The sequence below is a fragment of the Loxodonta africana genome, chromosome 18, assembly GCF_030014295.1.
Source record: "Loxodonta africana isolate mLoxAfr1 chromosome 18, mLoxAfr1.hap2, whole genome shotgun sequence".
In the NCBI taxonomy this organism is placed as follows: domain Eukaryota; kingdom Metazoa; phylum Chordata; class Mammalia; order Proboscidea; family Elephantidae; genus Loxodonta; species Loxodonta africana.
In genome coordinates, this window is record NC_087359.1 from 24,600,125 (window position 1) to 24,623,373 (window position 23,249).

Consider the following 23,249-nt stretch of genomic DNA (forward strand, 5'->3'; position numbering starts at 1 on the left):
CTTGTTGACTCAACTTAGGGAGGGAGGCGGGGGAAGGAGGGGGGGAAAGCCCGCTGCCATCTAGTCCAACTCATAGTGACCCCCTAGGGCAGAGTGGAACTGCCCATCTGATTTCCAAGGTGTGACTGGTGGACTTGAACTGTTTCCTTTTGTTTAGCAGCTGAGTTCTTAACCCCTGCACCATCAGGGCTCCTGGCTCTCCTTCGAGGAATGTAATTCTATAGGTGTTCAGTCTTCAACTCTAATGATCACCTCAGCTTCTCTCATGTTACTTGTTTCCCTCTTGGACCTAGAAATCGCAGAATTCATTCTTTGACCACAGTGCCCGCATCGACCCTTGCCTGAACCCATTTTTCAGTAATACGGCATGCATGTAATGCCTGTTCAAATTGGGAGTACTAATGCATCATTCACTGGTTCTTGAGAAATACCAAGGTTTCTTAAAATAATTTCAGGCTTATAGACAAGTTGTAACTGGAAGCTTCTTTTCTGGGGCCATGGCCTTTTTCCCAAGGAAAGGTCATTTAGTAACCTGCTGTCAGTGTTCTGGAAGCAGGGTGCAGTAGGGAGCCTGAGGGTCCCACTAAAGAGGGTGCAGATCTTGAATCTGGTAATTTGGGGTCCCGAAGTTCCTTGGTGGGAGAGCAGCCCAGAGGAGGTGAGATAGCTTGGGGGAGGGTGCTGCAGTCCAAACGATTTAGGGCACTGGGACCTGGATGCCAAAAGGGAAGTGGCAAGATGGAAATGAAAGTTATGCTTAAATTGTGCTCAGAATCAAGGCTACGTGCAGAGGAGCAGGAGTTGATGCTCCCTCAGGCACTACGTAGAACCCTAGCCCCAAACACCCAGCTCAGCTAGGGCCGGAAGAGCCACATTCTGCCTTCCAAACAACCAACTTAGAAATGATCTCTTGGCGCCTGTGCTGCTTGCAAACTGAGGCTTGGTTTGCCTGTAACGGGCCAGCTCTGGCAGTACCTCAGGAGAGAGGCCATTAGCAGAAATGAAAAGCGAGAAATCTCTTAGTCCATTAGGTTAAAAGAGGATTTTTTCTATCTTTTATTATTTATGATTTGTGACTTCAGTCACTGTTTCCGGGAACAAACAGATTGTTACAGTTCTACTTGAACTTACTGGAGCAGATAGATGCTTATCATCAATCATGCTACAAATCGCTAAGCAGTCACTAAGGCCCTTGGTGCTGTGGCTTCTTTTGCAATTCTTTGATGTCAGGCAAGTTATTTTTTATGCCTCAGGCAGTTTCCAAAAGCTTTCACAATCTCATATGTATATCTACATATACACACATTTATCATATACACCTGTACATGCGTGTATCTATAACATACATACACAGATTTACTCGTATGTAATGAATACAGTAAACTCAATACCTGTCGCCATCAAGTTGATTCTGACTCACAGCGACCCCTATAGGACAGAGTAGAACTAACCCATAGGGTTTCTAAGGCTGCGATCTTTACAGAAGGAGATTGCCACATCTTTCTTCTGCAGAGCTGCTGGTTGATTTAAATTGCCGACCTTTCTGTTAACAGCTAAGTGCTTAACCAGTACACCTAAACAGATTTTATTTTTTACTTTAAGAATGATGCTTTCTGAAAAATAGGCATTAGGTGTGCCAAGGATCCCTTGTAGCATTTAAGAATACTTGAGAGGGTGCTAAGGAAGTTAGCATGAGGGTAGGGAAAAGGCCCAGGTCAGGTGGTGTCTCTGACCACCGGAGGAGGTCATGGTTTCCGGGGTGGCTTCCCCAGCCCCTGCCTAAGGATGACAGCATGGTCTCTTGTGCTAGATCTGAAATTTTCAGTTTTTCTTTCACGTTCCCCTTTTCAGTCTCCAAGGGGAAGGGTGAGCCTGGATTAGACATTCAGATGAAAAGAGGAAGTGTCTCACCAGTAACCAAACATAAAACAGCAACCCACTCGGCGGTGAACTCTATGGAAATACTGAAGATATCCTCTGCATTCGCTTAGAGTTTTCTGGGGAGGGGACAGCTGCTGCCCAAAGAAACCATCTTCCTTCTGGCCAGGTCAGTTCAGGGAGCCGACAGAGACAGGTGGGCACCTAGCTGGAGGGCCGCCCGGGGATTCTGATCTGAGGCAGGAAAGGCCTTCATGCCCTTGTATGTCCCTCAAGGCTTCTTCCCCACAAGTGGACAACATGGGGAGGCAGGCTCTGTTAAATGCACATGATATTAACACCTTGCCTCAAATTCACTCTCCAAGTCAGTCCACAACTACCTGCTGAGCATCTGTGGGGCCCAGTTGATGCTAACTTAAGGAAGGACAGGTCCCTGAAAGACTTGGAGGGACTGACAACTCTTTGAGGAATAAAAACGAAAACCAAACCCATTGCCATCGAGTCAATTCCGATTCATAGAGACCCTATAGGGCAGAGTAGAACTGCCCCATAGGGTTTCCAAGGAGCACCTGGTGGATTCAGACTGCCAACCTTTTGGTTAGCAGCTGTAGCTCTTAACCTCTACACCACTAGGGTTTCCCTTTGAGGAACAGGATATGACAAACTAATGATGGAAAGTTGCAAGTGATGGAGGCAAGTGTGGTGCCAAGGAACCTGGAAAGAGAGGGTCTGCCAGAGGTAAAATACATTTCTGCCTGAGTCAACATAATGAAGGACAGAAGAGTAAGCAAAAAAACAAAGTCACCCCTGGTCCCTCTGCCCAGAAATAACCTGTGTCAACATAGCTGAACTTTGAGATTTTTCATCTGTGGTGGGTTTTTTTTTTTTTTTTTCCTTAAACACAGTTGTGATCATGTGGAATCTCCAGAATTTTACCTTCTGATTTTTAAGTCTATTTCTTACTCCAGAATGAATACTGTACGTATGAGGACGTTCATCACTAGCATCTCAATCAACTAAATACAGTTACAATCTCCCAATAAAACATCATTGTTGTTCTTGTCAGGAAATGGCAAGTCATTTCCAACTGATAGCGACCCTATGTAAAACAGAAGGAAGCACTGCCCAGGCCCGCGCCACCCTCACGATCGTCGCTGTGCCTGAGCCCATTGTTGCTGCCCCTGTGTCAGTCCCTCTCACTGAGGGTCTTCCTCTTTTTCTCTGACCTTCCGCTTTACCGAGCATGATGACCTTTTCCAGGGACTGGACCCTCCTGATAACATGTCCCAAGCATGTGAGACGCAGTCTGGCCATCCTTGCTTCTAAGGAGCATTCTGCCTGCACTTCTTCCCAGACAGATTTGTTCGTTCTTCTGGCAGTCCACGGTATATTCAATATTCTTCGCCAACACCACAATTCAAAGGCGTCAATTCTTCTTCGGACTTCCTTATTCATTGTCCAGCTTTCACATGCATATGAGGCGATTGAAAACACCATGGCGTGGATCAGGCACATTTTAGTCCTTAAAGCGACATCTTTGCTTTTTTAACACTTTAAAGAGGTCTTTTGCAGCGGATTTGCCCAATGCAATGTGTCCTTTGATTTTTGACTGCTGCTTGACATTGACATTATGCAATCATTAATAAGATTGATCTCGTGGCATATTTGTTACCATGGCAGGCTAGCCCCAAGGTCTCGCTGAATTTTTGAGCCTGTTTATATAAAAACGTGGGGGGAGGGGAGGAGGAACATGAGAGTACATGTGTATGAAGAAGGATGTTTGCCAAAATATTAATAATGATTCTCTCTAGGAGGGCTTTTTGTGGTTTTTACTTTTTCCTTATGTTAATTTTTCTGCAGTGAGGATTTATCTGTTACATGTATTTATTTTGAATAAAATGTTGTATAAACCTATGCTTACTGATATATATGGGTATGTAAGCCAGCAACCAGATGCCGTTGAGTCAGTTCTAGCTCGTGGCTGTCCCATGTGTGTCAGAGTAGAACTGTGCTCCACGGGGTTTCCAATGGCTCATTTATCGGAAGTAGATCACCAGGCCTTTCTTTCAAGGCACCTCTGGGTAGACTTGAGCCTCCAACTTTTTGGTTAGCAGGTGAGTGTGTTAACGGTTTGCATCATCCAGGCATTCCATAAGTACGTATATTGTTGTTGTTGCTGTGTCGATTCCAACTCGTAGCAACCCTATAGGACAGAGTAGAACTGGCCCATAGGGTTTCCTAGGCTGAAATCTTTATAGGAATAGATTGCCACTGTCTTTTCTCCCACAGAGCAGCTGGTGGGTTCCAACTCCACATCTTTTGGTTAGCAGCAGACTTCCTGTAGTGAGTCAAAATGAGGGTTACAAGACATATATGCTATGATACCATTTCCTAAATTAATTATTAAGAAACCCTGGTGGTGTAGTGGTTAAGAGCTATGGCTGCTAACCAAAATGTCGGCAGTTCAAATCCACCAGGTGCTCCTTGGAAACTCTATGGGGCAGTTCTACCCTCTCCTAGAGGGTTGTTCCCTATGAGTGGGAGTTGATTCCGCAGCAATTTTTTTTTTTTTTTAAGTTAGCTCTGGAGGGTGGCACAATGTTGAGTCTTCTTTTTTAAAAAACTTGTTAGCTAGTGTTCTATTTTTAAAAGACTCTATTATATTTTAAACAATAATGATCTTTCTATTGCAGAGAGGAAAAAAAGAAATATTTTGGGCTAAGTGTTGAAGGAGTAGCGATTGATCAATCCAAAAAAGCAGGAGAAGACAGTCTTGGCTGAGGGAACAGCATGTACCAAAGGCACAAAGTCACAACAAAACACGGCCTGTTTGTCAGAACTTATCATACCTGGCATCTGACACTGAGCGCTCCCTCCTGGAAGCTCTCCTCCTTGCCTTTCTAGGTCACTGTTCTCTCAGGGATTCTCAGAGGCATTGGTCAGCCAGGCAGGCACCTACAGGGGGCCCTGAGGGAACAAGGCATGGACTAGCCACTGTGGTTTTGTTCGCTGCAGTGTCCATAGAGATTATGAAGATCAAACCAACCTATTTCACAATACTCCACGGGCTCAGGTCTGCACACCACAGTGGGGAAAACATGGAATCTATCAACAGTGGATTTGGGTTCAAGTAGAGACACCACTGTTTTCTCAATGGCACCGTCACCATCTTGGACAAGAAAATTTACCTCTCTGGGACTCAGTGTCTTTATCCACAAAATGGGGACAGTAAGAATTTTTACCCTGGTGGCATAGTGGTTAAGTGCTACAGCTGCTAACCAAAGGGTCGGCAGTTCAAATCCGCCAGGCACTCCTTGGAAACTCTATGGGGCAGTTCTACTCTGTCTTATAGGTTCGCTATGAGTCAGAATCAGCTCGACAGTGCTGGGTTGGGTGGGGTTATTGAGAAGATTAAATAACACAGGAGAAGCCCCTTACGACAAGCTGTTCACAATCAGAAGGTGCCGACTACAGTAATAATCACAGGAAAAACACAAAGCCCTGACATTTTAACAGGTTGTCTTTTGCTAAGAAATCAGAGCTCACGACAAATACTTGTGATTTATCCTCGTGATTTGACATGTTGGTCACAAGTTCTAATTATGGAAGTGCTCTCTGACAAAAGTCTGTTGACACGAGTCACCGGAAGTGGTTTAACTTTCTAGACCTGGGACTCTCCTATGAAGGATTTGGTGATTTTATATATATAAAGAATAATATATATTCATTATATAAATATATTTTTTAGAGCCCTGGTGGCACAGTGGTTAAGAGCTACGGCTGGTAACCAAAAGGTTGGCAGTTCGAATCCCCTAGCCACTCCTTTGAAGCCCTATGGGGCAGTTCTACATTGTCCTATAGGGTCAGTATGGATCAGAATCAACTTGATGGTAATGGGTTGTTGTTTATATATATATATTTAATATGTATATATAAAAATATATGTTCATGATATATATATAATAAATAAAGAAGACTGAAGATACCTTTGAATTATCGTGTTGGCAAAGAATATTTAAATACACCATGGACAAACCTGTCTTGAAAGAAGTAGAGCCAGAATGCTCCTTAGAAGCAATGATGGTGAGACTTCATCCCACAGACTTTGAAAAAGTTATCAGGAGGCATCAGTCCTTGGAGGACAATACGCTCAGTAAAGCAGAGCATTAGTGAAAAAGAGGAAAACCCTCAACGAGATGGATTGACACGGTGGGTACAACAACGGGCTCAAGCACAGCGATGATTGTGAGGATGGTACAGGACCAGGCAGTGTTTTGTTATACAAAGGGTCGCTATAAGTCAAAACCGACTGGACAACACCTAACAACAACAAATTTATCTTTAGACATATATATATATTTTAAACATACATCTATTTTTAGACATATATATTGTTGTTGTTGTGTGCCGTCGAGTCAATTCTGACCCATAACAACCTTATAGCAAGAGTAGAACTGCCCCATATGGTTTAATCTTTATGGAAATGACTGCCACATTTTCCTCCTGCTAGTGGATTCAAACCATCAACCTTTTGGTTAGCAACCAAGGGTTTTAACCACTGTGCCACCAGGACTCCTCTGTGAAGCAGCAGGAGGTAAAAATAACTTGCCGGAGTCTCCTCCCTCTTCCTTGCCCTCCTCCTCTGTCTCTGTTTAGCTTCCCTCATGTTACACACACATCTCTGTTGATTCAGGGTCCGTCCAGCCTGGTAATGTGGGCAAAACATTTTAAATGGTAATTCAGATAAGTTTCATCCTCTCATAAAACACAAACGCGGGTGTGAGAGAGGGGTAATGATGTCACTTTCTTTCAAGGGTGAATATTTCTTCCTCCTTACTATTTGGATTTCTTATCTGGAGTCTCCTTCAGCTCGTTTTCTGAATCGCCCAGGTATTGGTTAATGTTTAAAGCTCCTCTCCGCGTGATCCTAGGGCAAAGCAGTTAGGAACACAGACATTGGTTTCAGGAAGCTGTGGCTTTGCATCTCAGCTGTGCCACTTGCTGACTGTGGCCTTGGACAGGGATTACTACATCTCTCTATGTCTATTTCTTTAGCTCTAAAACTGGGACAGAGGGTTGTTGTAAGTATTTATTAAGCACTCAATAAATGCTAAAAACCCGAAAACACCAGCTGCCATGGAATTGGTTCTGACTCACGGAGAGCATACTCTTGTCAGAGTAGAACGGTGCACCATGGGGTCTTCGGTGGCGAATGTTTCAGAAGTAGATTGACGGGACTTTCTTCAGAGACTCCTCTGTGTGGGCTCAAACCGCCAACTTTTCAGTTAGCAGCCAAGCACATTCATCCTTTGCACCACCTACGGACTCAATTAATGCTACTATTATTATGGAAACCCTGCTGGCTTAGTGGTTAAGAGCTACAGCTGCTAATCAGGTTGGCAGTTCAAATCCACCAGGTGCCCCTTGGAAACCATATGGTGCAGTTCTACTCTGTGCTATAGGGTCACTGTGAGTTGGAATCGACTCGACGGCAATGGGTTTTGGGTTCATTATTATGCACTTACACCCTGTCTTAGTCATCTTGTACTAGTATAACAGGAATACCACAAGTGGATGGCTTTAACAAAGAGAACTTTATTCTCTTACAGTCTAGTAGGTTAAAAGTCTAAATTCAGGGTGTCAGCTCCAGGGAAAGCCTTTCTCTCTCTGTCGGCTCTGGAGGAAGGTCCTCGTCCTCAATCTTCCCATGGTCGAGGAGCTTCTCAGGCACAGGGACCCCTGGACCAAAGGACGCACTGTGCTCCTGTTGCTGCTTTCTTGGTAGTATGTGTTCCCCAGCTCTCTGCTTGAGAGATAAAAGGTGGTATAGGCCACACCCCAGGGAAACTCCCTTTACCTTGGATCAGGGGGGTGACCTGAGTAAGTGTGGTGTTACAATCCCACCCTAATCCTCTCAACATAAAATTACAATCACAAAATGGAGGACAACCACACAATACTGGGAATCATGGCTTAACCAAGTTGATACACATATTTTGGGGGGACATAATTCAACCCATGACACGCCCTAAATAAATGGATTGTGCCATTTGCAGTTGTAGAAACTCAGAAAAAGAGTGCAGTGGGTGAAAGAAACTATAACTTATTGATGTTACCTAGGATGATCCAGCATAGCAAGAATGGATCAGCCTCACACTGTCCAAAGCTCATGGAGAGAATGGTCTAGAAAAGCCCCAGTGCCGTTTTATTTAATCATTACCCTCAGAGGGCTGAATACTTATGCTCAAAAACGAGCAGATCCACTCCCAGAGGCATGAGAAACCAACTTGGTAACAAGTTTGCATGGTGACATGGAAATTAGGTTGAGCCTAGTGGCCTGCGTCACTCAAAAAAACAAATACAAACAAAAATAAAACCAACCCCAATACCGTGGAGTGAATCCCAACTTATTGCAACCCTATAGGACAGGGTAGAACTGTCCCCTAGGGTTTCCAAAGAGCCACTGGTGGATTCGAACTAGCAACCTATTGGTTAGCAGCCAAGCTTTTAAGCCACTGTGCCACCAGGGCTCCTGTGTCACTCAAAAGCCTGGTAAATCCACCTGCATACTAAGGTCAGAATGTCTCAGACCTGGAAGACGGTGTTCCTAGGACAATATTGGAGAGAATGACCAACGTTTGTCTCTTTGACCTCTATTTTCTATTGCTGATTGACCCCTTTCTGACTAGCACATTCTTAAGATATGTTACAAGAGGAAGTTAGAAGTGTTTTTATAAGCATACTTTTCTTACGTACTCCAATTACAATCAAGTCTTGCTGAGTGGCCCATTCTGATTTTACATATATCTGTTGTAATCCACTACGTGCTAGTTTTCTGGTTTAAAATTCCAAGTGGAATTGCCAGATAAAACACATGATACCCAGTTAAATTTGAATTTCAGATAAGCAACACATACTTTTTAGTATAAGCATGTCCCACGTATTGCTTGGGATATACTTATACTGAAAAATTTTGTGTTGCTTTCTGAAATTCTAATTAACTGGGCATCCTGTATTTTTATCTGTTTAATCTGGCAACCCCATTTCCAAATTATTGGAGGTGGTAGTGACCTCATTGTCATATAATCTATACACAGTTCTGGGAAGGGAAGAAGGTAATGCTCTATGCTCAAAGACACGTCCACACAGATAGTAAATATCACCTCATGTAAGGTATGGTGCTAGTGACTTGGGGAGAGTAAAGTCTGGTAAAATACAAGCCCTGACCTCAGGGACTGTAGAGTGTGAAGTATGCAAATAACTCCAATGCCGGCGGGGGGGAGGGGGCAGAATGCAAGAGCCTTTGGGAGGGGCTCTAAGTGCTGTGGGTGTCAGAGGGAGAGAAGATTGCATTCTCTTAAAGGGGCTGGATGACGAAAGGTTTCTTGTAGGGGTGGATTTGAGAAGCACCTTGAAAATATGTCAACAGGGGGAGACTGAGTCCAGCATTCCTGGGAGAAGCAATGATTTGAGCACACATGAAAAAGGAAATTCGAGGCAGGTTTGATGGCTTCTTCTGGTCAGAGCTGCTACTAACTACTAGTTGCTATTGAGTTGATCTTACCTTATGGAGACTTCAGCTGTGTTAGAGTAGAACTGTGCTCTATAGGGTGTTTTTATTATTATTATTATTGATAATTATATTAACAATTCTTTATTGGCTTGCTTGGAGTGTGCAAGCGCTTTATTTTAAATAATTTTATTTTTGTTATTGTTGTTGTTGAGAATATACACAGCAGAACATACACCAGTTCAACAGTCTCTATGTGTACAACTCAGTGACACTGATCACATTCTTTGAGTTGTGCAACCACTCTCACCCTCATTTTCTGAGTTGGTCCTCCCCCATTAAGGTGAACTCACTGCCCCCTAAGTTTCCCATCTAATCCTTCGAGTTGCCGTTGGCAATTTGATCCCATATAGATAGATCTTAAAAGAGCATGATGGTCAAGGCAGACATTTTTTACTAGTTAAGTTAAACTATTGTTTGGTTTTAAGAAGACTTCAGGGGATTTTTATTTTTGCTTAAAGTTTAAAGATTATCTCAGGGCAATTGTTTCAGGCATTCATCAAGCCTCTAGTGTTTCAGAAAGTCTGGATTCCATGAGAATTTGAAATTCCATTCTCCATTTGTTCCCTTCTGATCAGGATTCTTCTATAGAACCTTTGATCAAAATGTTCAGTAATAAGGAGTTCCTGGGTGGCATAGTCGTTAAGAGCTTGGCTGCTAACCAAAAATGTTCAGTAATGGTAGATGGGCACCATCCCATTCTTCCAGTCTCATGGCAAAGGAGGTGGTTGTTCATGGAGGCACTCCATATGGTTTTCAATGGCTGATTCTTTGGAAGCGGATCACCCGGCCTTTCTTCTGAGGCTCCTCTGGGTGGGCTCAAATCACCAACATTTGGTTAATAGCTAAGCATGTTAACCATTTGTACCACCCTGTGCTTCCTGGACAGAACATAGAGGGCATAAAGAGGCAAAGAGGAAAATAAAGCTAGAAAAAGTAGGTCAGATTAAGTAAACATACAAACAGAAACAAACCAAAAAAAGAACCCAGAGTCACCGAAACTTTTTGTAAATACAATTTTCAAACACTGAAATGTCCCCTAATATTCTCTTGGGAGAGAAGGTGGAGTTTAACCTTATTTCCTAAGGACTTGATCTTATCATATCTACAGTAAGTTGCATTCACATATAGACGCTGCCACAACTTAGCTGACTCTTGGGTGCAAGTGGAGGGTATGAGAAAGAATCAGATATGTTCAAGCAAAGCAGTGACTGTCTAGGTGAAGGTGGCCCACGGAAGGAAATACAGACATCTCTCGTTTTATAGATTAAATGCCATCCACAGAAGCTGACCAAGAAATGAATTTCCCAAAAGTACATTATTTCTCTATTTTTCAATAAAAAATGAGAATCCTGGACTCTCAAGCCTAACCTCCTAATTTATTGCGTGGCCTTTCCCATTGCCGTTGAGTCAATTCTGACTCATAGCGACCCTATAGGACAGAGTAGAACTGCCCCATAGAGTTTCCAAGGTGCGGCTGGTACATTTGAACTGCTGACCTTTTGGTTAGCAGTGGATCCCTTAACCACTGTGCCACAGGGTTCCTGGTATGTGGCCTTTAGCAAGTGTTATAAGCTTAAAGCTGGAATGAGACTCAGTTTTGTCACTTGTAAAATGAAGTGGTGGTTGAAATTGCTACATTTTCTGTCAACCAATCCCAAGGATACCTCTTGGTAATGAAGGGATTGGCAGTATGACAGGCTTTGTCAGGTGGCCCCATGGCACCTGAGGTCTCCTCAGTCCTTTCTCAGTAAAACAAAACGTTGACCAAGCAGCTCCTAGGAATGAGCCATTGTGAGGGGTACCTCAAGATTTAGTCCCCACCTGGAGAGATAAGATATATATAGTAGTTTGTTACATCCTCAGCCCCAGTGAACCATGCCTCCTGGTATTCCTACCTCCATAGACCCCTCCCCTTGAATCTGGGCTGCTTAAACCAATAGAGGCACCTTCCCAGTTTAGGCCAATGCCTTCAGCAAGCCCTGCGGATTCCACGTTTGCATTCTTGGGAGCCCTAAGCCATCACGTCACAAACTGGCTATCCTGCTGGGAGGCGGGGGGGGACCACGTGGAGAGGGGGAGACCCTGTGGTTCTGCAGAGGAGAACCAAGGAACAAAGCCAGGCTTGTGCCCCCTGGGGCAGCTAGCTATCCAGGCAGCCCCCACACTTCTGAGCCAAAGTAGCTGAGACCCCTGACATGGGAGTGGAGACACCTTCTGGGATGTTCCAGCCACCCCCATTGGGCCCTGTTTAAATTCCTGACCCACAGAACTAAGAGCAAATAGCATCTCTGTTGCTTTAAGTCGCAAAGTTTCTGAGTAGTTTGTTACACAGCAATAGGTAAGGAAACCAGTAAAATGCCCATAAAAATGTCAGGAATCTGCGCCGTCTGGCTGGTCGGGTTCCTCAGGGTCAAAAGAAAGGGACATGCCCAGTTTAACCACAGGCAGGAGCGTTCACTGTGGGAGGCCGAACGGAATTCCCTGTGAGGACCCCAGGGTTCTGGACCCAGGTGGGAGTGGACGACAGGCTTCTCAGCTCTTGCTTAGAACCCTGAGCTGAGGGGCCTACCCCCGACTTGGTTCAGCCACGGCTGTGCCTCCCCACCAGTGGCAATGCCAGGGAGAGCTGTCTTCCAGAGGGTGGGTTGGGTGTCCTGGAGTCAGAGGTGTTTCCACTGGGCAGACTGCTGTCATGCACCCACCTTCCAGGCAGTGGCAAAAGCTGAAAGAGCCAGACAGTAGCAAAAGTGGTGGTGGAGGAGGAATGGAGACAGGAACCGACCCCACGAGGCAGCAAAGGCAGCTGCCAGGATCTCCTTCCATCAAGCCAGGACAGAAAGCAGAGCTCGGCACTGACGTAGAGGATCACGGGCCACAGAATGGCACACATGAGGAGGGTGACAACATTCAGAGGACTGGACAGGACTGCAGGGAAGTTTCACGGGCAAGGACAGGCTCAGGGCATTCTGCACACAGGGGACTCTCCTCCAGAATGAGCAGTAGCAGGAGTGCAGACCTCTGGCTGTGGAGGTGGGCCATTGGGGCAGCAGAGGGTAGGTGTTGGCCAGGAAAGGCAGGTGAGAACAGTGAATACCAGGCCAAGGCAGTATATGGAAGGACTGTCATTGCGGGCAGGGCTTGTGTCTGGTCCACTGTGTTCCCCTGCCTTCCAGCGGCTAGCACAGAGTAGATGTTCCATAAATGTTTGCTGAATGGATGGACTTGGCCTCTAGGTGCTGGGGAGGCATTGAAGCTATTTCTGCAGGGGTAACACAAGGCAAAAAAAAAAAAAAAGTTAGGGGGCATTGGTGGTTTAGTGGTAGAATTCTCCCCTTCGATGTGGGAGGCTGGGGTTAGATTCTGGCCCAATACATCTCAGGCACAGCCATCACCCGTCTGTCAGTGGGGGCTTGTGGGTTGCTCTGATGAACAGGTTTCAGTGGAGCTGCCAGACTACGATGGACTAGGAAGAGAGGCCTGGCGATCTGCTTCCAAAAATCAGCCAGTGTAAACCCTGTGGGTCACAACCGTCTGATCTGTAACAGATTGCAAGGATGGAGCAGGTCTGGGCAGTGTTTTGTTCCTTTGTGCGTGGGATCACCATGAGCTGAGGGTCAGTTTGTTGTTGGTTGACAGCAGCTAAGAATGACAACAATAACAACATAAGTAAAAGCAGTAAAAGAGATGCTGGTTGGATTGGCCCAAGAGGAGACTGGACAGAGAAAGCCAGTGAGGTTTCTATAGTCTCTCCATGAGAGGAGACGAGGACAGGGCCAAAGAGGGGACAGCAGGCTAGAGATAAAGGGGTGGAAGGAGCATGGTTCTCAGGAAGAATTTTACCAGCCTTGCCATGGAATCGTTCCGTGATGTGGGCAAGTCACTGTCTCTCTCTAGGGCCCAGCCCCATCTCTGGAAATTCAAGGAGATAGACAAGAACTTCCCCTCTGCTCAGAGATTTGGTTATCAATATAAAGTGTGGGTGGGGTGGTGTCAGGGAGAGGAAGGAGCTAGAAGGTCACAGATGGCTCTCAGGAAGGCAATGGAGAAAATGATGTGGATTGTGGGCAGAAAAAGGAAGTCAGCCGGGAGAGCTGAGCTGAGAGGGAAAGATGACGTGTTTGCTGTTAGGGAAGTGTGGAGGTGAGGCAGGCACATCTCCAGAGTAAACAGGCAGCAGAGGGACAAAATCACAGCTACCGGAACATTCCCTTTGCTACTGACCGTATTAGCTAAAAGATGGCCCCCCAAGAGAGAGCCATGTCCCTGGAAAAAGGGTCTTTGCAGATGGGATTAAGTTAAGGATCTTGAGATGGGGGATTATCCTGGATTATACAAAGCCCATGTTCCTATCCCCCAAATCACAGGCGTATCCTATACCCTCTCCTTAAGGGACTAATGGCAAAGAGAACTCAGCTGCTAACCTAAAGGTTGGAGGTTCGGGTCCACCCAGAAGCACCTCGGAAGAAAGGCCTTGCAATCTACACCTGAATTATCAGCCATCGAAGACCCTGTGGAGTGCAGTTCTACTGTGACACACGTGGGGTCACCATGAATCTGAATTGGATCCACAGCAACTGATAGTTAAGTCGGAGGGAAGGAAATAAGAAGGGAAGGCTCGTTGGAAAGGCAACTTGATGCTAGAACATAAATGCCTTGACTGCCAGGCCAGGGAATTGGAGCTTTATTTTGTTGTATGTGCTTTGGAAAGATTTTAGGCTGTATAGAAAACCTCCACTAGTTTTATGCCCATTATTTCCATAAGGTTGGGCACCCAGCCCATATTTGGAATGTATTCACCTCTTACATTGACTTACAGCATCTTTCCCAAAAGATGTTGTTGTTTTGTGCCATCAAGTCCATTCTGACTTCTGGTGATCCCATGTGACAGAGCAGAACTGCCCCAGGGGATTTCCTAAATAAAAAAATTTTTTTTTTTTTTTTAATCTTTAGGGGAAGATCGCCAGGTTTTTTCTCCTGAAGAGCCACCGGTGGGTTTGAACTGATGACCTTACAGTTAGCAGCCGAGTACTTCTTTCTCAAACTATAACCTGCTACAAATGGAGAGATTGCTTGTATAAAATCAGTTTTTATCTGTAATTTCTTCAATACAGCTGAACTATGGGTGCTGTATTTCTCCCTGGAGGATAAAGTTTTTGAGTAACTACTCTGACATTAAACCATCTTGCTGCATCTTACAAAGCTTACTAGAACTGGGTTTTTCCATGTAAAATACCAGGAAGATAAAATGAAACAGCTATACTTTTTCTCTCTCAAGGTCAACATTGTTTGGCCTTCTCCAAGTTTCACCTCACATGCTTGTTCCCTCCATTCTCCAATGCTGAACAGGGACAGAAAAACAAGTATAAGTCTCAAGCTGCAATGGAATTAATTACAAAAGGATTATCAACTTTTAAAAAGACTTTGCTGGTTTTGTTTTCCTTCCACGTACCTTCATGGGGCAAAGAAAAATCAACACACTCTTCCACTCAGAATAAGTGTTAATTCTGGCCACAACTTTCCTCAGTATTCTTGTGGCAAACACAGAAGCTTAACATAGCTGCCATGAATAGTTATTTTGTATCAAATACTTGTTTGAGCCTTTTGTTTCCTTGGTGTACTTAGAGAGAAAAGGGAACCCTTGTGAAATATAGCGGCACAGTGTTTTCAGGGATACTTCTTGCTGTAACCACAATACTGTATTTCAGGTGCCTCATTAATTTCTGAGGAAAAACTACAGCACGTATGTGAAAACATTGCCTGAGGTCATCAGTTTTTTGAAGCTTCGCCAAATTTCCACAAAAGAAACCCTTGGTTTAACCTATAAGCCTTGCCTTCCCAAAAGACTAGAGTCTCTCTTTTTCAACAACCCACATTGTGAGCAATATCAGGTCATCTTGAGACAGCATCCTATGCCAAAGACATGTGATTGTCAGATTAATCATGATTGTGCCAAAATACTTTGCAAGACAGTAGTTTTGAGTTTTAACTCTTTCCTTTTACAATAATGAATATTCCCTTGTTTCTAACAATGAGGGTGTTAGTTGCCTTCAAATAGATTCCGACTCACTCATGGCTAGCTTAAGAAAAAAAAAAAGTTTTTAAGGAAGGGGCTTTTTGGTTTGGGGGATTCAAATGTTCAAGTGAGTTTAAACTTGTCAGTTGCCCTCAAGCTGATTCCGCCTCATGGCAACCACATGGGCGCAGAATAGAAATAGGCTCTATAGGGTTTTCAAGGCTGTGACTTTTTGGCAGATTGCCAGGCCTATCTTCAGAGGGGCCGCTGAGTGGGTTTGAACTGCATACCTTTTAGTTAGTAGTCCGGTGCTTAACTGTTTGGGCCACAACTTGAAAGGATCTAAATCTCTCCCAGAAAGCCTTTTAATGACCTGTTTCCAAAATCACAGGTTTTTAGGTATTTAGAAATTAAGATCGAATTTTTCTACCTCAATGTTTCTTGGACCGATGGTGAAATGTCACGTTAAATGCAAGGCCATGGAACAGAATTTTCCTTTGCCAGAGAGGCAGGGAGCCCACAGGCCTCAGGACATTTACAACTGCTTTGCAATTTCAACTGCAGGGAAGGAAAACCCTTCAATCTGCCTTGGGGGAGGGGAGAAAAGTACATGCACACCTTTCAGTACATGCGTGTGTGCCAGTTAAGAAAAGGTATAAACCTGCTAGGAATTACTTAACAGCTCCTAACGTAGCTGAAGCTTTAAAGGGCAAAGATGAGAGGTCCACATGCTGATAGGATTGGTACTTCACCTCTGTGGCCGCAAAATCCCCTAGCCCATCTACTCATGAGAAAAAACATCAACTCTCAATAGACATTCTACAAAATATTTGCCCAGTACTCCTCAACACTGTCAAGGTCACCAAAAACAAGGACAGTCTGAGTAACTGTCACAGCCAAGACGTGCCTAAGGAGACACAATGACTAAATGCAACAGTGTTGTTGATAAAATGCTGGAACAGAAAAGGGGCATTAAGGAGAAATAAGGAAATTGGAATGAAGTATTGATGAGTTAATAGTAATCAGCATTGGTTCATGAATTGTGACAAATGCACCACGCCAATTTAAGAGGTGAATTAGAGAAGCCATTATAAGGGGTGTGGAACACTGGCAACTCTGTACTATCTTTGCAATTTTTCTGTATATACCTTAAAAGTGTATGGATGAGTGGTAACATGGTTTGTTTTGTAAACACTGTGTCAATTGCTATAGACATAATAGCATTACTTCTGCCAGCTGAAGGAACCACAAGCCCAGATACATGTTAACGGTGTCAGCTAGTATAAGAGGAGCAGAAAGACAAAAGGTTCCCCTTCCCCTACTCGACGTCAAAACACATGAAGTGTCTATGAACTTTCTGGGAAGAAGTCCACATCTCCATCTTTAGTAAGGGAAAGTTTATGGTCTGATAGAAAGGCCAAGTACTGTCAGAGAGCTGCCAGAATAGACATTTCTGTGCCTAAAGTCACTAGATGAGATTTTTACTTTCAAACTTTTAAGCTATTGGCTTTACACTTTATATTTATCAAATGCTAGTTGAAATAACATCATAGTACTGAAGAGTTTATAAATGTTTATTAAACGTCAGTAATTTTTACAAAGCAAATATTAATAGCAAGAGGCAGAATGTTTGCAAAATATGTACAAAAGTAAAAAGCCTTAATGAACTAGCAACTCATAAAATCAAACCGTTCTTTCTACTTTTAGACCTCCTTTAGAAATAATTTATTGCCAATCCTGAACTAAAGCACTGACAGAAAAGAAATTTACAGTATCAGATAATGTGCTTAGTTCCTGGAAAGTTATAAAAAAGATATATGTATATGAAAAAAACAAAACCTAAGCCACAATACTTTTATACAGAGCCGATACAAATCATGGTTTGTTAGGTACAGTGTGAGGCTGTTAGAAAATACACTTTTTGATGAGGATTCTTGGGCTAAATAAGCTCTCGCCACAGAATAGTAGTATAGAAAAGCCATTTAAAACATATGCGATTCTGCTTTCAAGTAAGAGGTAAAGAAAAGGTAAATGGCATAGTTTGTTGCATTGTTACATATATTTTTCAAGAATTAATCCCTACTTGCCCCCATCCCTTTTTTTCTTGGTACCATCAACTAGACACGACTGAGGACAAAGTCATCACCTACTATGGCAAGAAACGTTATAAGCAAGCTTTCTAAATACAAACCAAAAATCACATTCTGAGAAAGTAGCACATTGCTATTGTGATACTCACTGCCTGAAAATTCATGCAGAGTGGGCCTTGGCATACTTCGATCCACCTGGAAGTTTCCATCGTTATCATCAACGGCAGACTTGGATAGGTTATAAAATCTCTTTTAACCCAGAAAATACTGTCCTATCATTAATGCTTTAAGAACAATCAGTGTCCCACATAAGCTCTGGTATCTAAACCAAGATGGTTGGGCTTAAATGCCAACAATGTAAACACATTTATTTAAATGCTAACTACACATCCAAGTAGACACAGCAATACTAGTGGTACAAACATTGAACTTCAAAATGAAGTTAATAATAATTTACCACGCTAAGGCTAATACCTACTTGATGGTACCTGAAAAAGTCATCAAGGCCACCTTGTTTAAAATGTTCAGGTTTAGATTTATACTTCAATCTCTAGTATAAATTTATTAAGCCCTAACCTCGTACCATAAAATACTAGGTATGTACTGTATTATCTGCTTCATTTAGGACCTGGAGACATACACACACCGACTCACATACAATCTCTCTCTTCCTCATGGTTACTAGATTGGGAAGCCAACTTGTATCCTATCACTTAAAAAGAAAAAAAAAATCAGTACTTTGAATCAAGTGGTACAAAACATGGGTAGATCACCGGTAACGAATGCGACTCGTCTAACATGTCAAAATGCTGGGAAAGGGGGCAGAGTGACCCAGTCCAACGACAGCATTTCCAACTGAAAAAGACGTGTGCAAAATTTCTGTTAGTGATTCCTCAAACTACAATAAATGAAAAAGTAACAGGCTGACTTTCTCTAGATTTATTATGGGCTTTGTTACAAATGTCTGACTGGCTTTACAGGCATCATTTCATGGATTCAAACAAGAAATTAAGAGTTAACACTGATATTTGGTTTTTTGGTTACTTACATACGAAGAAATTAACAATGCTACAAATTGCAATGGAGAGAATTTTGCTTCGAATATATCATTATGTAATGAAAGCACCAATTTCAGGGCTTCTTAACTGTGATTTGAGCGGACATGATAGAGCATATCTTGGCAACTTTATTCTTCATATAAATAAGTCATAACCAGGTATGTGTATGAATGCTGAAAATACATTTCATCAAAAGCATAAATACAAATACTTGGGTATGCATTGAAAGGTAAGGTTTACCCATTCTTGCTTACAAAAACTATTATAGGGCATAGGGCTTTGACTGACTCTAAATCAATACTTATCATAATCATTTCTGGTATTAAGGTAACTTTGAAGGTTCTACTTTAAACCAACCACTGCCACCCAACTGAATAGGATTTCAGAGGTTAACCAGCAGCCAGCAGTCTTACTCTCTGTAAAGTACATGCCAATGTAACTTCTTAAAAGAAAACAAAAAATAAGGATCTTTTTCACTTTACTTTGCCTCCTTTGTTGCAGTTACTCTCTAGCTCTCAAGTGCCCTTTCCAGACAATAAAATGGAAATGAAGATTTCAATTTAATAAAATATTTGGCAGAGAGCAACAGTTCAGGTTACTAAAATTAATATTTTAGTGGCAGATACACATCTTGAATTATTTAGATCTTCAGAAAACATGTGACAAAACCCTTTCCCCTAAAAAAATCAAGGCCTAAATTTGTGTTGTTCTTGGATTTATAAGGCAACTCTGTCTGGTATAAATTTGTTCAAGGGCAATGAAGACACTTGTGTGGTATTTCTTGAGAATTAAGAGAGAAGGCAATCAGGCTTAAGAACAGAATGTAGTATAGAATTAGGCACGTTTTATTCCAAAACAAAACCATGAAAACTTGGAAAATTGAACACACCAAAAGAACATTAAATTTAAATTACTTTTTTAGAGATTGTGTGTATGTGTGTTGGGGGGGGGAGGGAAACAGCATAGTGAAAATTGTAATACCCTTTCAATTCTGTTCCTAAATTTCATCTCCTTCTTCATACAGTGGTATTTCAAACAGATCTGGTTTTCATTCTATAGGTATAAGGCTCCTTCAAATGTTTTAAAAATACAGTATATAAAAAATGTGGTCTAAAGCCTTTAGACTGAACCTTACCATTCTACTGGATATTCACACACATCTGGAAGTAAATATATGTAATTTACTGTCTCAAAATATATTCTAGACTTTATTTTAAAAGAATATTGACTGGGACATCGCACACATCAAGCAAGAGAATCACAAAGCCCAAAAATAATACCGTATCTATGTGGTTTAACATTTCTTGGTGGTGGTCAAAATGGAGAAACTTGGTGATTTCTGCTCTGTCAGGCAGTATTTATAGCTCAGGGCACCGATATTAAGTAAGACTGAGTTTCCTTTATATACAGGGAATTTATTTAGCCTTCAGTGGAGATAGATAACATTTGATAATTCAATAAAACTACTGGCTAAATTTACATTTAGACTCTCCATTGAACAGTCCAATGTTACTGTGCACATATTCAGAGATATTCATTAGCACAGAAATGATGCTAAACCTGTGAATTCCAACAGTGTATTCTTTTTGGCAAGAAGCAGTTGATTATTTAGACATGCATCAACTATACTACGCACACTTGCATTATGATGCCGGCTACATGTTTGTAGCTCATGTATTACCAATGCATGAACACTGGAAGTTGCTATGTATACGAGGATGGGAACTTAAAATGCAAGAACAGAAGCTATGTTAGGAACAATCTCTGGTTAGCTCACTGAAAAGCCCAGCCTTATACCCAATGGTAGAATACACCAAGCAAAACTGTCTTGGAAAGACTGGGCGATCCGTAATGTTGACCAGTCTTTCCAAGGGCTTTCTAACCAAAAAATACCTGAGAACAGTCAGCTATACTGTAAAGTGGCAGATATCACAGTCTTAATCACAATTTTCAGGAGAAGGAGAAAAGCTGTCACACTTTTCAAACTGTCACCAGCCTTAAACATCTGTTTCTCTAAACCCAATTCTAACACTACATACAACCTACAAGACAGTATTTTTATGATTGCAAACCAGCCATTCTGATGAGTTCACCATAAAAGCCTCCGTAATCATAAAGTTACTTTGTTCTAACTTGGTAAGTGGTGAGGGGTGGCCAAATGTAATCAACTTTAGGTGTGAACTAAAAAATTACTACTTATCCTTAGAAGCAGTCTTTAACATTTAAAATGTACCTCAAAAAAGCTGGTATTCCATAAACAATAACTACACAAACATGCATATACTGCATCTTTTAGCGATACACCAAGAATGACTAGGAGGCTCGAATAATGCCTTCTTGAATATTTGACAGGAAAATACTGCCCTTGGCAAGCTCCAAATAAAGGAGGGGGGGGAAAAAAAAACCCATAAATGCCACAATCTGGAGTTGAAGGGAATGGACAAGAGAGCAAAAAAAAAAAAAAAGATGTCTGTGATGATCACAGAATGATTTCCTACAGCAAAGACCCAAATCATCTGAGACAGGATTTAAAAGTTTGAGGGTTAAGACACACGATATTCTGGAAAGGGTATGTTTATTCAGAAAGTTCTGCTACCAAGTTGCTTGCAGTGTTTAGTTGCCGTGAGGCCAGGATGTTTCACATACGGCACATTAATTACAGGATAATTAAATATGTAAAAGGCAAATTCCATTTCCCTCATTACTTCTGATCAAAACACTCTATGGCATCTGCTTGCCTTTTGCTCCCCCATACCATCTGTGAACTCATCAGCATGAGACAGACCAGAAATCCTTATGTAAACCTTCAAACACTATGAACATCACCTTCAGAAACCACAGACATTTGAGAAACAAAATAACTGCTGGGTGTACAAGCAATTACAAAAACATGAAGGCTAAATCTGTGTAAACCTACCGAATGACATTCCTTAGCTCAAACTTCTTTCCAATAGCCCTTTCAAAAGAGGTCGTCACCATAAAGGTAGGCAACAAGTGTTACTGCTATGTGTAATAAGGCAGACAAAAGATAGCTTACTTACTTTGTTCGTTCTTAGTCTCATACCTGCAAATATTTAAGGACATCTTCTATACTTGGCACTACAGAATTCAGTTTGAAAAGTGGACTAATGTAAAGCCTGAAATACACCTATAGTCTGAGGTCTGCCAGGAAATTACAACTTGACTCAAGTGCAAGCCGTACTGAAACAGATCCAAGCCTAAACTTCAGCAGATATTGGCAATGTGTTATTCAGCAGCTCTCAGCCACAAACCAAAGTCCACAGAAGACGGACTAAGATTTCCAAGAAGTTAAACATAGAATCAAGATTTTTCTAATTCCTGTTGTAAACTGCTATTTTAAAAAACAAAACACAAACAGAAAACAATCAAAAACACAAAAAGATATTAAAATAGCGAGTCTTTTGTACATCACTGTAGCATAAGCTGCTTGAGGTTGTCGTGAAGAATAGTATCCTTCACATCACGGAAAACGAGGCGGATGTTTTCTGTGTTGATAGCAGTGGTGAAGTGGTGGTATAAGGGCTTCTGCTGCTGGTCCCGGCGTTTGTTACGGAAACATTCCACCAGGAATTTTTGGACGTCTCTTAAGCAGTGGGGATCCCCTTCAAATTCTAAGAAATAGTCTTTGATGCTGACAATCTGCACTTTCTCCTCGAGCAAGTCTGTCTTGTTTAAGAAGAGTATTATGGAGACGTTGCTGAAAACCCGGTTGTTGACGATGGTTTCAAAAATGTTCAGAGATTCTGTAAGGCGATTGGTCAGTCGGTCTTCCATAAGCACCTGGTCAAATTCACTTGAGGAAACAAGGAACAGTATTGATGTCACACTGTCAAAGCACTCAAACCAACGTTTCCTTTCTGATCTTTGACCCCCTACATCAACCATTTTGAAAGGAACGTTTTTAATTTCAAAGTCGTACTCATGAATGCCTTTGGTGGGTCTTCTGGCAAGCAGAATATCTTGTTGTGATGGAATGTAATCCTAGAAAAGAAAACCATTGGTTTATCCTTAGTAATTTAAGTAATTATTAGAGATTTTTATGTCATATTAACTGATCTAGTGAATGGACATGTCAACAAAATAATCTTTTTAATATTTCCTGATAACATTAAAGCATCGATACTATTATTATGCTCATTATAAAATGCCAAGACACATTAAAAAGGTAGCGTACAAAGACTGGTTCAAAATTCACACCAATGACCAGCATCTATGATTGTCTTCACCCCTGCAATACTAATCAAATTTCAGTTTCATCTACCAGTTGTCTCCCCCCACCCCGCTATATGTCCATCTTCACTGCTACATCTCACCTTTACCTACTCTGAGCTCCAGCCAGAGCGATCTTACTGGTCACACAATCACCTGTTCCCTACCTGCTCCCTGGTCCTCTGTTGAAAGCAATAGGACCTGACATGCCAATTCATGAGGACCACTCCCCAGTTCAAGGTTTTGTCCACCTCCGCTAGCCCATCCTAAATGTCCATTTGCTGTGCATCCCCCTTCACGACTCAGAACGTGTACACTGGGTCGCCGTGTCATCGCTGCTGTTGTATTACGTGTAGGAAACACTCTACTCTAACTACTGAGCCAGACTTCAGGGCACTTCTTAGCTT

At 42.3% G+C, this 23,249-nt stretch overlaps 1 protein-coding gene across 2 annotated transcripts in view; it reads right to left on the reverse strand.

Annotated features, from left to right (window-relative positions):
- Window positions 1-142: 142 nt before the first annotated feature.
- GNA13 (G protein subunit alpha 13) overlaps window positions 143-23,249 on the reverse strand; it is a 62,142-nt gene continuing 39,035 nt past the window's right edge. The window contains exons 4-5 of one of the 2 annotated variants that reach the window (XR_010318310.1): window positions 13,292-22,614; window positions 143-13,090 (exon numbers count right to left, since the gene is read on the reverse strand). Coding sequence is in view for 1 of the 2 variants with exons in the window: in XM_064270846.1 (XP_064126916.1) it covers window positions 22,042-22,614 (573 nt within the window). In the remaining variant the exon portion in view is untranslated. Of the gene's footprint in view, window positions 22,615-23,249 lie in introns of both variants that reach the window. The other variant, XM_064270846.1, reaches the window with a different exon arrangement.